This window comes from Rhizopus delemar, genomic scaffold, assembly GCF_000149305.1.
Source record: "Rhizopus delemar RA 99-880 supercont3.9 genomic scaffold, whole genome shotgun sequence".
NCBI classification, from domain to species: Eukaryota; Fungi; Mucoromycota; class Mucoromycetes; order Mucorales; family Rhizopodaceae; genus Rhizopus; species Rhizopus delemar.
Genome location: NW_027137835.1, coordinates 2,120,726 through 2,138,581, shown reverse-complemented (window position 1 = coordinate 2,138,581; position 17,856 = coordinate 2,120,726). Strand labels below are relative to the sequence as shown.

General features: G+C 32.4%; 5 protein-coding genes and 1 non-coding gene across 6 annotated transcripts; 3 read left to right on the top strand and 3 right to left on the bottom strand.

The window, feature by feature from the left end:
• Positions 1-2,046: 2,046 nt before the first annotated feature.
• On the bottom strand, positions 2,047-2,129 carry RO3G_19141. The gene has a single exon. It is a non-coding gene; the product is annotated as a tRNA-Ser (tRNA).
• A 2,569-nt stretch (positions 2,130-4,698) lies between these two features.
• Positions 4,699-5,816, top strand: RO3G_11894 (uncharacterized protein; the record flags this gene model as incomplete). Its single annotated transcript, XM_067666478.1, has 3 exons — positions 4,699-4,824; positions 4,882-5,201; positions 5,267-5,816. The coding sequence occupies 3 exons, from the start codon at positions 4,699-4,701 to the stop codon at positions 5,814-5,816; spliced, it is 996 nt and encodes a 331-aa protein (XP_067522579.1).
• Positions 5,817-6,557: 741 nt separating this feature from the next.
• Positions 6,558-7,019, bottom strand: RO3G_11893 (uncharacterized protein; the record flags this gene model as incomplete). Its single annotated transcript, XM_067666477.1, has 1 exon — positions 6,558-7,019. One exon carries the CDS (start codon positions 7,017-7,019, stop codon positions 6,558-6,560), a length of 462 nt encoding a protein of 153 aa, XP_067522578.1.
• Positions 7,020-10,173: 3,154 nt separating this feature from the next.
• RO3G_11892 (uncharacterized protein) lies at positions 10,174-11,114 on the top strand (the record flags this gene model as incomplete). Its single annotated transcript, XM_067666476.1, has 6 exons — positions 10,174-10,316; positions 10,395-10,469; positions 10,559-10,569; positions 10,767-10,786; positions 10,832-10,935; positions 11,105-11,114. 6 exons carry the CDS (start codon positions 10,174-10,176, stop codon positions 11,112-11,114), a joined length of 363 nt encoding a protein of 120 aa, XP_067522577.1.
• A 450-nt stretch (positions 11,115-11,564) lies between these two features.
• RO3G_11891 (uncharacterized protein) lies at positions 11,565-13,313 on the top strand (the record flags this gene model as incomplete). Its single annotated transcript, XM_067666475.1, has 2 exons — positions 11,565-11,657; positions 11,724-13,313. The coding sequence occupies 2 exons, from the start codon at positions 11,565-11,567 to the stop codon at positions 13,311-13,313; spliced, it is 1,683 nt and encodes a 560-aa protein (XP_067522576.1).
• A 3,359-nt stretch (positions 13,314-16,672) lies between these two features.
• Positions 16,673-16,946, bottom strand: RO3G_11890 (uncharacterized protein; the record flags this gene model as incomplete). Its single annotated transcript, XM_067666474.1, has 2 exons — positions 16,673-16,684; positions 16,758-16,946. The coding sequence occupies 2 exons, from the start codon at positions 16,944-16,946 to the stop codon at positions 16,673-16,675; spliced, it is 201 nt and encodes a 66-aa protein (XP_067522575.1).
• Between the last annotated feature and the right edge of the window lie 910 nt (positions 16,947-17,856).

Genomic DNA, 17,856 nt, shown 5'->3' with positions numbered 1-17,856 from the left:
CGGGAGTTGGCTGTGTTTAGTGACCATCATAACTTATTGAGTAGATCAGACGTGAGCTATAGTAAGATTACTTGATAGAGGTTTTTAAACAGTCTACAATGAAGACAATCGACTTCAAGGCGCTTGTCTTGCTTGTACTTAAGATTGTTATACCAAAAGGTTCAGAGATAAAGATATCAGGTTTATTTATAAAATATATTGAAGATAAACAATTCAAGAGAAGTAAAGAAAAATAGAAACAAGGTTTGTTTTTGATATTAGGTTCAAAAAATAAATGGCCACAGAACGCAGCAACAGTTGGTGTTAATATCAACTGACGCATCGTTACAATACCATTGTAACTTGTTAGTAATTGGGATTTGGGTTGTATTAGACTAATTTGACTTTAAGTAATGACCACCACATCTTTATAGGTCAATAAGGTTAAGAGTGAGATTGTTTAATAAAAGGGATCTTTCTTGATTTGTAATAACTCAGATACCAGATCAGAAAGAACAGGTAAGAATAAAAAGAAAAGAAAAGTTAATTGTGACCCAATAAGAAAGGATTGCTTTTTAAACGCAAGAAGATTTGATTTATTGAATGCCTGTTATTTTGTTTAAAATATTCATCTTGTTTATATAAAAAAAGCGTGGCTTATTGTTTATGTTGTTTGTAATGTATGTTGACCGACATCAATGTCGCTGAACATCAAATTTTATTCTTATGATCAGCATTGTTCTCCAGATCTAAAATTTCATCATTTGTGCTACAGTGTTATTTTAGTTGGTTTGTGCTTTGGGTTGAGTGTTTTATAGAAGTTTTTCTTGAAATTTTTAAAAGTACTGTAGTGACCACCAGATCTTTATTTAAGATCAAATAAAGGTAAAGATAAAAAAAATAAGGGGATCAGGAACTTTTTATGAGAAGGTTGCCTGTTCATTGAATAAAATATATAAAATAAAATGTGAATAGAACTGTACTGTCCTTTTTCTTCATCTAAATAGTTGGGATATTTATACTGTTATTTTAAAGGTTGGCTTGCAAGTTTGAGTGTTAAATTGGGTAAAGTTTGCTTGTAAAGCTTGATTTAAGGTTGTGATTGCCTTGTAAGTTGTTGTTTTGTATGGAATTTAAGCAGATGCTTGATAAGTAGTGACCACCAGATCTTATGTGTAAGATCAATACGATGTTTCTTGATAAAAGTTAAAGTAGAGTAAAAAGTTTAGGTAAACAGGGACTTTCTTGTTAAAGTTTGTTAATTATTGAGTAGAAATATATGATTTATTTTTACTAACTGACAATTTCTTCACAAAAAGATGGGATATATATATATGTATAATATTTTTTTTTTTTTCTTTTTAGCTTTTCTTATTTTTTTGACCTTTTTTATCTTTTTAACTTTTTTCATTTTTTTAATTTTTTTATCTTTTTGACTTGACTCGGCTAATCTCTGTGCATCTTCATTGCCATTTTCGTTACAATACCGTTAATTTTTTTTTTTGACTTCTTTGTCACAATATTGTAATTTTCTTTAATATATTGCTTGTTTGCGGGTTTAGGTTTTTAAGTATGTAAGTTTTGTCGATAGTGACCACCAGATCTTGTTAATAGTAGATCAAACTTGTTAGAATAGGTTAAACTCTTGAGGTTTAGGAATAGGTTTACAATGAAGATTATTGACTTCAAGGGACTTCAGTATTTAAGATAGAACACAGACCAAAGGGTTTCAATTGAACGCTTGATGGATTTATTGTTTTATAAAATAAAGAAAATATAAAAAGAATATAAAATTCAAAAGTAAAGTGAAGTGAAGTAAAAAATAGGGATAAGATATAAGGGTATTTATATGTTTTTGCTTTTTATAATTTTATGTTGTTTTTGGTTTTCAAGCAAAAGAGTTGATACTCCGTTTTCAAATAGGTTGTTACGCAAAAGTTCATTTTCTAACTGGCGTGGTACTAAAAAAAACTTGACTGTATATCTTTCAATATCTTAAAAGTAAAGCACAAGAACAAGCACGACAATAGCACCAACAGTGTGTAAAAAAAAAAAAAAAAAAAATGTCGACAATTGCAGGATTTGAACCTGCGCGTGCAGAGCACAACAGATTTCGAGTCTGCCACCTTAGGCCTCTCGGTCAAATTGTCAAATTGTTTTGTGAAAAAAATCCCAAAAATATAACCATATATTTTTGTCCGGTCCGAACAACAAAAAATCCGGTCGGATGTAAAATTTGCGGTGCGGTAATTTAATTTGCGCGTGGTGCACTTGAATTCTGACGTTGGTCTTTAGGCTTGGACTATTTGATATTGCTGATAGTAGACATCAACTCAACCAATGAGCTTGATATTCATATTTTTCTCTATTTTATACAGCAACTTAATAAACTAGTTGACTTATGACATCAATAATTTATTGATTTTGCGTATTTTCTTTCATGTTATATGTAATTTCTTGCAAATTTTCTAATGTTTATGTCAATATCCCAAATTACTATAAATTGTTGTAGAAGAGTAACTGACTGTGGTTGACATTGATAAATATAAGTCTTAATACAAGATCATAATTAAAATAAAACATAAGCTTATTGAAATAAGATCATACAATCAATTCCAATTAAGCATGTTCTTTTAGAATATGTATTGTATTCATGAGAGTTCTTTGATAAGAAGAAGTATCAACTAAAATAACCAAATCCAATCCAATTTCAGGAATATTACTAATCTTTCACATAATTGAAATAACATTATTCAAATCAGTAAGGAATTCTCAGAATAAAAGATAATCTATGACAGACATACAAAAGAACAAGTGAAAAGTTTTCATAATCATAATTAGAGATGACACTTGTTAAAGCACCTGAAGGTTAGAGGAACTCTTGTAATAGATGATATCCATTAGAGTATTTTTGTACTTTAATTTAAACTAAAATAAAGATCAGTCTCAAAAGGTATCCGCACCGTTTATTTTTTTTTCCACCTCTTTTTTTTATTACCTTAACCATTATACAATATAAATGATTCTGATCAATTGTTTAGTAAAAGTTTACTAAGTTATATTCTTAAAAAAAAAATTCAAAGAAAAACTACATAAATCATATATTTTCTAAATAAATTTTATAATAACTCTTTATGTTGAATTAAAACCTCCATCGTATCTTGTTTAGTTGTTTATGTCAGTATAGTTGCAGAAATAAACACGAGTGTGTACACAAAAAAGCTAGAACATCATGGAGGATGTTTGAATAAGCAGGCTCAATAGGAAGAAAATGAGAAAGTTACACTTATGGAATTAGCTTAGATTGATATTTATACTAAATTGAATCAATCTTGTACATTGATTTAGACGTTGAGCAATATTGTTTTGCATTATGAATAAAGAGGGAGAGGAAAAAAAGATATCTATTCATGCGTGTACCTGGAAAGCAAGCGAAATTGAGAGGAATAGAAAGATATATATAAAAAGAAATCTAATCAGTAGTGCATTATTAAATAAAGCTATTTTTCTTGTCAAAGTAATTCTAAAGTGCATCTATTGAAGACATCATATCCAATTTGTCCAAATAAAATGATAGTTCTGTATTTTGACTAAACCCAAAATGGTAAAGAGCAATAAAAAGAAGAGATGATAGGTAAAGTGATAAGCGTATTAAGAGTTTTTTTTTTGCATTATCTCTGTAATACAACCATCTCCTTATTTTAAATAATATAAGGAACTTGTGCACTGGAGTATCTTGCCATAATTAAGTTTCAACCACACAAACCTTGAACATTTAGCAAGTATTATTAGCTACATAGAGACGAACAGGCACTTGTTTGCTTATAAACTTCGTGCCACTCAAGAGATGATGATGCTGGTAATTTAGGAAACGATGAATGTTACTTTAGAGTCCATCTGCTTAGCTATTTAATGCTTGTTCAAAAGATATTTTTTTAACATCTTTAAAATCTTTTAAATGAAAAAGCTATTTTATTGTTTGCATTCACAATACACAATTGGCTTGGTTGACTAACTTACCCATGTTGCAGTAACAAGGCATTACTTTTTAAAGTTATCTGTTTATTTTATTAAAACGAAAATTAGAAAGAAGGATGATTCGGTGTTGTGCTTACTCTAATTTTCTTGTTTGAAACAATTGCTTGGTAATGCATTTACCGCACTGATGCTACATGGATGCATTCAATATTTTTCCCACGAAATAGGCTTAAAATGGAAAATGCACAAATTTTCGCACGATAAAGGCAATGTAAGTTTTTGTTCTGATTTGCTTTCTTTTTATTTCATTTCTTTTTATTTCATTTTTTTTTTTTTTACATTTTTTTTTTCTCTTTAAAAATGTTGCGAATGAATTCAATTTTAAAGTATGGCTTAAGAAATTCAGCAAGGTTTAATTGTCAAAGATCATTTGCTGCTACTACAAAGGTTGAAAATGTACTTGTTAAAGATGACGTTCATTCTCTTACGCTTATTCATTAGTTGTTTAATAATATTTCAGCAAACGTAGCTGATGTAACGGCTGATGAATTGAATGTCAAATCGTCTTGGACATCAACCGATAGATTTACTAATGAAATGAAGTTTATGCAGCAGACTGAGCCTCTTAAAGCTTATCGTGTCATGGATCATACTGGCGCTGTTTTAAATCCAGAGCACGATCCCAGCTTGTCAAAAGAAAAAGTACTGAAGTGTTACAAAAATATGGTACTTCTTCATACAATGGATGGTATATTGTATGATGCCCAACGTCAAGGTCGTATTAGCTTTTATATGACACATTATGGTGAAGAGGCAATGATTGGAAGTGCGGCTGCTTTGCAACCTGAAGATGTTGTATTTGGACAGGTAAATAAAAAAGGAAAATATTCTTTTTTTTAAATTAATTTTCTTTAATCAAATTAGTATCGAGAGGCTTTTATGCTTGCTTATCGAGGATTTACGATAGATGAATTCGTTAATCAATGCTTTTCAAATGAATTGGATCACGGAAAGGGACGGCAAATGCCTGTTCATTATGGATCAAAAAAGCTAAACTTTCAAACAATTTCTTCTCCGCTGGGCACGCAAATTCCTCAAGCATCTGGCGCAGCATATGCACTGAAAGTTTCAGGAGCAAAGGCTTGTACCTTATGTTTCTTTGGTGAAGGTGCTGCCTCCGAAGGAGACTTTCACGCAGGTTTGAATATGGCAGCAACCCTCAAATGTCCTGTCATCTTTTTCTGGTAACTATTTATCTTCTTTTTCTCCTTAAAAGATTTTTTTTTCGCTTACTAATTATTTGTCTTAGTCGTAACAATGGCTTTGCTATATCTACTCCATCTTCTGAGCAATACAAGGGTGATGGTATAGCAAGTCGTGGAGTTGGCTATGGTATTGACACTATTCGAGTGGATGGAAATGATATTTGGGCCATCTATAATGCTACAAAGATAGCTAGAGATATGGCTATCAATGAACAGAAGCCTGTACTAATTGAGGCTATGACCTATCGTATCGGTCATCACAGTACCTCTGATGACTCTACAAAATATCGTGATAGAAAAGAAGTTGAGGAAAGAGCCCAGCTCGATAATCCTATCACTCGCCTTAGAAGATATATGGAAGCTAGAGGTTGGTGGAGTCCACAAGAAGAAGAAGATTATCGCAAATCAGTAAAAAAGGATGTCTTGAGAAGCTTCAGTGCAGCAGAAAAGAGAAAGAAACCTGCTATCAAGCATCTTTTCACTGATGTTTATGATGAGCTGACGCCAAACTTAGTTAGACAGCAGAATGAGCTTGAAGAGCTTATTAAAAAATACCCAGAATATTATAATACTGATGACTTTGCTTCATCTTAAGGTCTTGCATATTTATACAGAAAGTCAATGATCTTTAAATAAAATAAAAAAAAAAGTCATGAGCACCTGTGCCATTAGGTTTCCTTTTGCTTTTTTAATCGCAGCACTCAACTTTTAAAGCTCTTCAAAGGGCTCTCTTGCTCTTAGAGAAAGAATACAGGATTTCAAGTAATTTGTTCATCATTGTTCATGCAGCATTTAAATGGAACAATTCTCAACCAACATGAGCTGTATGTCCATTGTCAGATGAATTGACCATGCGGTTACTTTTCTAATACAACTTTTTATGAAATCTTTTCCGGATAGAATAAACTCGCTTGATGCTTAGAGTCAACTTTTATATTGAATTCTGAGGTTGTTTGACTCGACTAAGATACTCTCTTATTTCATATGTGCATACAAAAGACATTCACAAGCAAATTGACAAATACTCTGTGAAGATAACCTTATACTGAACACAATGACTTTGACTATAGTGTAATATGAACCTTGTAAGGAATATTACTTTGCAGATTATAACTAATAGATTATGAACGAATGTAATCACTGAGTTTAACAATAGATTGTATATATTTATTGAATAAAATATGATTAAAGATAAAAATAGTATTAGAAATTAGATAAATTCAAAAAGATGTAGATCAAAAGTATATATAATCATAAGAGATAAGCGTCTCTTATAATCATATTTAATAGAAACAACGGCTTAAATGCAAGACCGGCAATAGCAAGACCAACCCCCTATTGTACAAGTGAATACGTCAAACGAACAAAGCGGTTATCAACAAGGAGTACGACAGCAAACCAACAGACAGCAAAGGCAGTGAAGAACCAAGCGAGGATCATGACAGCACGAGTTGAAGCACGAGCAAAGGAGTTCATGGAAAGAAGACAGAGAAGAGAGAACAAGGCATCTTTTACAACTTGATGAGCACGATCTAGACGAAGAGCAAAACTGTCACTGGTAACGCTAAAGAGTTTTTTCTTTGATGCTTCCGTATCATCAGCAGCATTTGCTTCAGGAGCAGGAGTCAATGCAGGAGAGTTTGAAACAAAGAAGTTGCGGAAAACCCAAACCAATCCCCAAAAGACCCAGAGTGTCATGAATGCGATCCAAGTAACGCGAACATGCCAATCTGCAACAAAGTCATCAATATTGTTGATCATAAAACTTGAGATTTTGGAGGTTTCGATAGAAGACATTTTTTATAATTGATTTGTTATTTGATTTGAATTGAATTAATAAAGAGATCAAAGTGAAATCAAGCCGTACATTTATATCTTTTGTCTTTTACGATCACCGGAACGGAATTTTAAAATTTATGCACTGGTGGAAAAATCAAGGAACCGAAAACGACACTTTAGTTTTGTCCAGTCGGTCAAACAAAACTCCGTAGTTTACTTTCACAAAACCAAAATTTTAATGGTGCATGACAGATACAATAGATTATTAATCAAAATACGTGCTTTTTGATATAAACTGAATTAAAAAGTATAAAGCATCTTTATGAATGAAATGAAATTCATCCTCGTTTTTCAATAGATTGTTCTTTTTCATATACTTCTTTATAAATACAAAGGGTAAAATAAAGAAAATTGTGAACAGGATTGATTGAATTAGTCAGCTGTTGATAGCGTAATCGACAAAGTTCTATTATTTCACAGACTTTTTCTAGAATGTGCTTTTCAAAATCTTTTTTTGATTTCTTTTGTATTGAAATATATGTCTTGTTATTAAAGAATGCATATCAAATATAATTAGAATATCCAGTCAACAGTATTGGCTTCAAGCAATGCCCATCAGCTGCTTAATACAGCTATTCAAAAGGATTAAGGTTAATCGTATGTTCCGGCTGCCAATAGTATCTATCCGCAGGACAATAGTCAACTTGTATGTGTATGACCCTAAACAAATCCGGTTTTCGGATGAATAATTTCACTGTAGTTGGACAACCCATGTACGTGACAAAATCTTTTTTGCCATTGTATAAACATGACTTTGTAAAAAGAACAAGTTATTTACCATCAATAGGTTCAACCTATGAATTCCGCATATATTTCATCTCCCTTAGTCTGTCTCTTGCATAAACATCTTCTTCATTGCGCTTTTCATAATGCGTGTAACATAACACCCAATTTTTTTTTCTATGGTGCCACTTTTATTATGTTTTTTTTTCTTCCTCTTGTAAAACAGTCTGAATGTTCTTGACTCAATACGCGTTGCTTTCAACATGAGAAGCTTGGAAAATGTCTACTTTATATTTTTTTATAGCTAAAGTGATATGCTTATGTCGATCATTGCTTAAACGTAAAGTCAGCTTCTTCACACCTGTTATTGTAAAAAGCAATGACGTATTGGAGTTACATTTATTCATTTGACCAAAGACATGCATTTGCACTCATCCTTTCCGGATGTCGAAACATGGAAAAATATTACCCAAGTGAATCCGAAGGGTGGTAGGGTAGTGTTTTTTTTTTTTTTTTTTTTTTTTTTTTTTTTTTTTTTTTTTTTTTTCGCAGCAAAAAAAACAAGAGAGAGGAAACATGACTTTGTTTACACTTTTGTCTATTATAAAAACAAGTATATATTTCAATTTACCCGGTTTCTACACTTGTAGGATTATGAATCATCACATCAGATAAATATTTAGCACAAAACATAGATGATCCAAGGATTATCGACAATTCGTCCAAATGAACGCATGCATAGTCTAATAGTGTGACAAAAAATCTGTAGATGACTTTTAGTGTTCAGGACAATTTCGTTTCATAGCTAACTTTTGTGAAAATAATTTCATGTGGAAAGGTTATATCCTGTTCTTTAATGTCAAACTACATTGTGATTTTTAGTTGTTTATATTCTTTTGTTTTCTAGCTTCATAAAGCTTTATTACCGTCAGCAGCTTTAATAAAAGTATTTACTACATGAGATTTTGTAGTATCCATTGTGTTCTCGAACTTATTTAAAAAGCTTCGACTTTTTTTTTTATAAAGTCAATTCAACTGATGCTGATTGGCGCTAGCATAATCAATTTCATAAATGGAATTGAGCTATGACAAGTATTATAAGCTATCTGGTTTTTATACAACATGTATGCCTAAAACCAATCCTTCATTCTTTTTACTCCATATCGAATTCGTTCATATCGTAATCTCTTACTCTTTTTTTTTTTTTTTTTTTTTTCTTTCTTACAGTGAGACTCATTTATCTCAAACTTGGGATTGTTACAATAATGTAACTCAGCTTTAAAGAGTCGAGATTTTGTGTGTAAAATGATGTTTTTGTTTCCAATTTAATTTCCAATCGTTTAATTCATCTTACAGTTGGAACGCTTATTATTCAGTATCTCTTTTTCTCTTTGTTCACATATGACTACAGTTTTCTCTATCTCTCTTTTGGAATGAAGCATAAGATGAGACATACTGCTCTCATCGTTTTCTTTATTGCCATCACATTTAAAGTGGCCTATAAAAAAATTTCTTGATGCCACTATAACTATATAAAATATATTTCCATCCATAGGGATGAGTAAATGTACTCTTAAGAGACATTATAAATTAAAAATAACTTTGAAAAGACATAATTTCTTTGTAAACAGAGGACATAGCAAATAAAGCAGCATAGTCACATAGAAATTCAAGCTTATATTCTTAAATAAAATATAGATATCATTCACGAGTCTTGTTCACTAGAAAGCTTTTAGCAAAGCATTTCTAGCCATGACACATAAAGTAGCAGTTTCGAAAAGACTTGAACACTTAAAGCTACATCAAAACTCAACGTATTATGTCTCCTTCATTGTCAAGATGGGAATTATGAAGAGTATTGCAGTAAGAAAAAGTGTAGTAATTTCGTCTGTTTATCGCTCCTGCAAAAAGTGGAATAAACATGAAACACGCACAGAGAAGAAGATGAGAGATTTTATAAAAGTCGATGTTTTAAAAAAAGAGTATGGGCTATTTATTATGAACTTGGTCGATCATGTTGATTCGATGACTTTAAAAAAAAAATGTGAGCAAGATCAACTGGGATAAATCGAAATATATCTACCAGAAAAATTCGCTTCATTAGCACATGGAAGAACAGTGTGCCTTGAGTTCAAAGAATCTGGAAAAGGTACTGGGCATTAGAATTCTGATAATATCCTGCTTGAAAGAAAACAAAAATAGTTTAGGTATGGTTAACAGATAGCAGCATGTGTTTCGAAAATGAAAGAATGCTATTATTGATAATCTTCATACCAATTGTGTTCAAATTTGGTCCAATGTAGACACACCAACAAAAACAAGAGTACCAAAAATCAAAGGGACCTCAATCACTATCCTTGGATGTTATTTCCGGTTAGAGAGTTGTGATATGTCTCTAAAGGAATCTACTCTTGTGATTGGCTGTAAAAAGTGGAGAGAAGTAGATTGTAAAATTGTAACTACCTTAGGGAGGATAAAAGCAAGAACTGAGCACTTTTTGAATCACTTTAATAAGATTAAAGATGTCCACAAGTAGAGCAGTACAAGTGGCCATTGCATAATAATGAATAATACCTTTATGAGTCGTTTATTATTAGCATTTTTATTTAGGGTAAAGTCTGCCAATGTCTTTGTCCTTTTTCATAGTCGCCTTTCCTTAGCCTTTTTGACGAATTCTGATCAAAAGTAAAGCATGGCGTTAGGAGAGTCCTTTTGGTAGTAGAGATGCATTGATGTCTCGAATTATAGAGACTGATTCTCAAATTATTCAAAAGGACCGTCAGGGGTGAATGAGATATTTTTTTTCCCATGAAATCAACATCTAAGTTGCAGCTTTCTGAACTTTTGCATTCAAAAGCTTTTCTTGTTGATTTGGAAAAAATGATAATTTAACAGGCATTTCAGAATTATTTTCTAGAAAATGCCGATGCCTTCCATATCATGTATTCTTTTTTCTGAGCTTTTTTACATTTCACCTAATAGAACATACTGATGGCTTGTTGGTAGGCAATGTCCATTTCATAAATATGCAAAGCTTTTGATTCAAGGTTGGCACAAGACTTGAGAAAGCTTTTTTTAATGCAATCAATCAAGGAAAGTATTCTTTAGAGGCTAAATATAATTCAAATTACTTTGGTACATACTTGGCCTTGTAAGTCGCAACAGATCTTCAATCATTTATAAGCAAGATCGAAAAAACAATATACGCAAATTAAAACTCAACGCGGGAATAGAAAAATCAGTGCGCATAACAAAAATCTCAATGTGCAAATTAGTTGGAAAAAACTCTGTAGAATGATTACTTTAATAATATACAATAGGATGGCATAAATAATAACGTTTTTTTTTTTTTTTTAAATTGTGATTTCTTTGAATCCTTATCCTTCTTGATTTTTATGATATAGATTCTTTAACATGGGTAAATAGAGCTATCAATCGATTGAAATAAATTAGCGATTTAAGCCTGAGGGGTTTTTCGATTGTTGTATGCTGATCTTCTTTATATAGAGCCAATGTATCATTTATTAATAAAAACAAAGTTTATAAATATCTACACAGAATTGTGTGAATTTTTTTACTTTTATTAAAACCGAATGAATTGAAATGATTATTTACACATGCTTTCCTCCAGACAGCATACCCTAAAAGCAAAATAGGAACCAACCATATTGGCGCTGTTTAACAAGGGTTCCAAATATTTATGCCATGTATAAGTAATCTTACTGAATATTCATTTTTGCCCTTTTTCTTTAGAGCTTGCATCATCCTTTTATAACTCACATGGTTAGTATCAAAATTGGAGATTATCTCATTCAACGTCTTAAAGAAACCGGAATCGACACGATTTTTGGTGTTCCAGGTGATTACAATATGGTAAGTTACGAAGTGGATACAGATTTATTTGAATGTGTGTATATCCTGAAAAACTTTGCAATGTAGCCGCTATTGGATTTAATTGAAGATGATTCTGAGCTCATATGGGGTAATAATGCAAACGAACTCAATGCTTCCTATGCTGCTGATGGCTATGCTCGTATCAGAGGCTTTGGTGCTGTAGTTACCACGTTTGGTGTAGGGGAACTTTCTGCTGCAGCAGGTATTGCTGGATCTTATTCTGAAAAAGTCCCAGTACTTCATATTGTCGGCACTCCTAATACTAAATCCCAGGAAGCTGGAGCTATTCTTCATCACACGCTTGGTAATGGCAATTTTCAGGTGTTTGTTGAAATGTTTTCCATGATCACGTGTGCTTCTACTCATTTAAACTTTGACAATGCCATCCGAGAAATTGATCGCGTCATCCAGCAGACTATGATTCGAAAGCGACCTGGTTATATCGGCATCCCCATTGATCTGATTAATGCTGAGGTTGCTCTTCCTAGTTCTGAACCTCTCAATTTTTCTGTCCCCAAAAATCCTACTCAAACTCAAGATGTGGCTCTTAAGGTTGTTTTGGACGCTATTTCACAGGCTAAGCATCCGATTATAGTTGTTGATGCATGTGTTCAGCGACACAATTTAGTTCAAGAGGCTATTGAATTCGTGAAACGTACCGGTTTTCCCACTTACGTTGCACCTATGGGTAAAGGTATTGTTCCCGAGGATCTTGTCAATTATCGTGGTTGCTATGCTGGTAATATTACCATCGAGGGTATCGCCAGGGAACTTGAGCAAGCTGATCTGGTCATTGAACTTGGTGCGATTAAATCCGATTTCAACACTGGTGGCTTCACCTATAAACTGGATCCTGCTAGAACGATCTCTCTTCACTCATTTGGTACCCAGATATTTTATGCCGACTATGACAAAGTGGGAATGACGGAATTTCTTCCTCTTTTGACCAAGTCTCTTCCTCAAAGGCCTCGTGTATTTGATCTAGGCCCTCGTCATGAGCCAGATCCAATTCAATCAGGAACTGAAATAACGCACAATTATTTCTGGAATAAGGTACCAGAATACATGGATCCTCGCGCTGTTGTTGTTGCTGAAACAGGCACAGCTGAATTTGCCTCTTTTAATTTAAGAGCTCCCAAAGACGCTCTCTTTATTTCTCAAGTACTCTGGGGATCCATCGGTTTTGCTGTCGGATGTGCTGTCGGTGCTGCGTTCGCTGATCGAGATCGACGAGTTTATCTTTTTGTGGGTGATGGCTCTTTCCAGGTTACTTGTCAAGAAATTTCAGTCTTTTTGCATCAAGGGTTGACACCTGTCATTTTCTTGTTGAACAATGATGGATACCTTATCGAAAAACTCATTCATGGGCCTCACCGCTCTTATAATAACTTTCAGATGTGGAACTACAGCAAAACTCTTGACTATATGGGTGGACATCTTCAGCGCAATCTGTCTGATGTTTCGCCAGCTCAAGTTGGTGTTGAAGCTCAAGTCCGTACGCGAGATGAGTTTGAGAGGGCAATGAAGACAGTCAAGGAGGAACGTAACAAAATTCATTTTATTGAAGTTGTCATGCCTCAATTTGATGCTCCTCGCGAATTGATACTCCAAGTTCAAACTTCTGAAAATCGTTAAATCTTTTATTCTTTTTCTATCCCTCTTTTTCTTGCATTCATGCCAATGTTGAAATAAATAAATAAAAATCTGTATAAAACCTGTTATCCTAAATCATTTACTTTTTTCTAAATAAATAAATGAAAAATATTTGTGCATTATAATGTAAACAACAATAGAAATAAGGGCAAAGACATTGTAATCGTGTAATGCCTTTACATTTTGTGTATTTAAATTTACAGATTGCCATCATTAATCACATTCATTTAACTTTGGTCTTCACAGACAAAGAGATAATAGGGTTTGAACAAGTAACAGTACATAAACTGATTTTCTGGAAAGTGAAAAGAATATTAAAACATTGTTAATGTAGTCATTTATTTTTTAAAAAGTATATAACAGCAATTGAGCTGTGTTCAATTTAAATAATAATAAAAGACAAAGATAATTGTATTTGAATAAAACAAACGCGTCTTTTCAAGAGCACATAGCTTGTTTCAAAAGAAAAAAAAAAAAAAAAAAAAAAAAAAAAGGGAAAAAAAAAAGGACAAAGAAAACAAGTAACTTGCCGTTTAAAAATGTCCACTTTTACGTTTGTACTCACCGAACATACCTGCAGCTTTAGTATTCAAAGTAAGCCATCACGCAAAGGCTCTTGTGAAACCCAAATGAAGCTTAGCAAGGACAAAAAAGATACTAATATTTGTCTGGCATTTTTCTCTTTTAGAAATATTTCATTCTCCAATTACAAAATATCGTCTGGATATTAACAGATATTGATAGTCGCCGACAAGGAAAGAATATCCGAAGTTGATACATGAAGGTGCTTGATGACAGCGAGCAAGCGAGCAATTAAAGTAAAGATGAGTCAAGAAATAAGAGATGCTTAGTTAAATTTTCTTTTGACAACTGAGTTCTAAAAACACACAAAGTTCTCGCATCAAAAGAATGCATGTACCTTTCTAACAGGTAAACCGCGAAATATTTTAATTAGAAAACTTTTTTTTTTTTTAAAAAAAAAAAAGTTTAGATCCTTTAGTATGCATAATGTTGAATTATAAACCTAGGCTAATGCTAAAAAATGTTCTATGAAAATATGCATTCTTGTGTAAATTTCTGTATTGTTTGGCGTCAAATAAAAATACTATTACTAATAAAGCAAGTAAAATAGATCTAACAGTTACTATTTATGTATAATTCGGAAGGCACAAAAAGCGTACTGTCTAACTCAACTGTAATAAACTTTACTGCACAAAGAAGTTTTTCATGCTTAAATTAAACTTTTAAAAAGGGGAAAGGTTAAGTTTTACTTATTCTAGGTTTTACCTAAAAAGGGTAGTATCGCTCTTGTAATACGATCAAGCTAAGGAACAAAGTGAGGCATGTACATACGTCAGTATTCTCTGACCCATTCTTTAATCCCAATTAAGGTTTCAAGCAAAGCTGATGTTGAAATCCAAAGAGGGGAAAGAAACGCGATTTTAGCGAATAGAACTCTCTCATTTTTTTTTTCTTTTTTTTTCTTTTGTTTTCTTTTTTTTTTTTATAAATTTTCCTCATTTAATTTTTTGATTAGACTATTTCTTTCCCTTTTATTTTAGTTTAAACATGAATAAGCATTGTGGAGATTATGCTTTTATCATCACGCAAGTAGCACATGGTAACTTAATTAAATATATTATTTTTAATTTGATGACTCAACTACTTTCTTGTAAAAAGATAGCATCTTTGTCAAAAGCCACTCTATCTATCGGAGCTACCTTCCTTTATCCAAAAATGTACTGTGTAAATCATCTATTATGTCTTTCATTGGATATGTAGATCATCCAAAAACACATATACGGTCTGATTCATCTTTATAAACACGGATCATCCATGAAAGAAGCTTTAAAAAAAGAAGCGTGACGTAGAGCAGGCTTTGGAGAACTGAAAGAAAGAAAGAAAAAAAATGGCCTCAGCACGGTAATTTTTTCTTTTCAAAAGCTGTGCTGCTAAACATGAAAGAAGGAAAGTTGACTTGACAACAACGCGCGTTATCTTTTCTGGAAGATATGCAAGCCCCCCCCCCCTCTCTCCATGCTTTGTTTTTGATTTTTCAAAAGGAGACGGGGGGGACACTTATGGGATTCAAAGATGCAATGCTCTAGAAATATAGTGGTTTATTTCTCACCGCAATCCCTAATTGATGATGAAGGGGAGGGAATTGAAGGAACATGGCCTGGTTTCGAGCCTCATTGTGTAATGGCCCTTAACCTAACAAGGTCCGGTCTATCTTAATCGATTACGGTTACATCATATCGTGAACGGGGAGGGATTTAAGGAACATGGCCCCTTTTGGTAAGCATATATTCTTTATCTATCTTTTTATTAACTCCTCTATTCAGGTAAACGCTACTAAGCCATATCTGCCGGGCTTGTTGAATGCCATTATTCCTTCCCTTTTACATCTTTAATAAAATTGATCTTGAAAAAAACGCGCTATATTGTTATCCATAGTATTTTTAAAAAGAATATTTTTTAATCATTTATTTAATAATTCAGACTTTTAAAAATATATAATAAATAATGCTGTTTGTCTCGGTGTTATGTACGCGTATTTCTTGTTATAGTATATAAAACAGGTGCAAGACAACTTTGTTAAATTTTCCTATCATAAATGATCAGCCAATACTTTCTGCTTCAACATAAAGTTAATGTAACAATACTAATTGTTCTCAGAAATGAAAATCTTTTTTCTGTAAATAAATTAAAGTTTAAAGCAACTGTCTGCCTGTTTACGAAATAATGCATTGAAATAATTTGCTAAACACCCTTCTTTTTCTTTGAAGAACTTATAAAAAATATCTTGCACTAAAAATTTAGCTGAGCTACACGCTAACATTACTTGTATAAACCTTTTAAAAAAAAAGTCGCATTTTTACAAACTTTAATAATACAATTTATACAAAAAAGCGACAAGTAAACACAGCATTTATTCCTGAAAAAAGTATGGTTCCCACTTAGAATAGGATGATCTAGACTGGCCAGAAAAACATATCCTATCATTAGAGTTGTGGCTGGCTTATAAGTCTGACAGTATAAAAATATACAAGTACGTTAATTAGTCACTTGTCAATAGCAATAAACAGCCTTTGTTGAGTCCTGTACTGAATTTAAAGTACTTTAAATTTGTCCAATTAAATGCTGGCTGTTTAATAGCATCATGAGCATCAGGACTCCATTCGCATAATTCTTTTTTATTTACGCGTAAAAAACTAGAAAAGACTTTTAATCCTTTTCATTTTCTTGAAGAATATTTACAAACTTATTGTTTACAATCAAATAAATTAGTTCATAATTATCGTATTCATATATCATCTTTTACTAGCTTAATCCTTGTTTTAATCCTTCCCCTTTTAATACGCTCGTTTTATAAATAGAGTATTGTCTATTTTTTAGTATTGATAAATCAAGCCTGTCAGTTACTTCCGCGGTAGATAAGCCACATTTCATATCATGTTTATTAGCAAATATAAGAGGAACATCTTTTAATTCTTCTTCTTCCAACATGGCATGTATTTCTTCTTTTGATGTTTGTTTGCGATCTTTATCTACACTATCAACTACATAAATGACAACATCTGTGTTTAAATAATAGGGTCTACACATATACATTGTTTAATTCCCATGTCGTCATGTAAATAATAAAAAAAACACCTTATATTTGTTCGTCCACCGAAATCTCATATTTCAATCTTGAAGTTTTTATAAGTCACTATTTCAACATTAAAACCATCGGCTAACAAGCTTCATCAAAGTTCTTTATGTGCGCGTAATGTCTCTCTTCAAAAGATCTTACTAGGACTTGTTGAAATAACTTTTCCAACCTATGCTTTAGTTTTTTAAACGAAGAAAAAAGACATTTTGGTATTATTTTACCTGAAGTCTATAAAGAATGGTTGTTTTGCCTGCACCGTCGAGACCAAAAATCAGTATACGAGCTTCTTTTTTTCTCCATATTTTCCTAAAAATATTACTGAAAAGTGCACCTTTTGAGAAAAGACTATTCAATTTCCAAGTAATGGATCTGATTGCGACATTTGTTTCTACCCATTTATTATTTTTCAAATGAAAAAAGAAAACATTAAATGAATCACCGCTCAAACCATGCGTCATACAACATGATTGTGAATCAAACACATCCTTCTTTTTTTTTTTCTTTTAGTCAATCCATATATAAGCTATTAAGGGCAAATAATAGACAATCTACGTGTTTCTGGGGGAGAAAAAAAAACCAGTTTAAGTAATTATTGGTGTTGAGCTTTTGTTGTATTTGATTTTAACTATGCAAAAGAAAATTTGATTGGCGTGAAATTCAAGGCAGGAAAAAAAACTGTAGTCAGCTTGAATACACACACTTTCATTTTCAGGTTCAAACTTTTTTTCTACTTTCTCTCTCTCTCTTTTTTTCTTCTTTCCTTTTTTCGCCTTTTTTAATGTTTACACAGTTCCGTACTGAAGGCTTTAATGGCTACTCGGTAAACTTTCTTGTTTGGCGTAAATTGCTAGACTCAACTATTTCTTC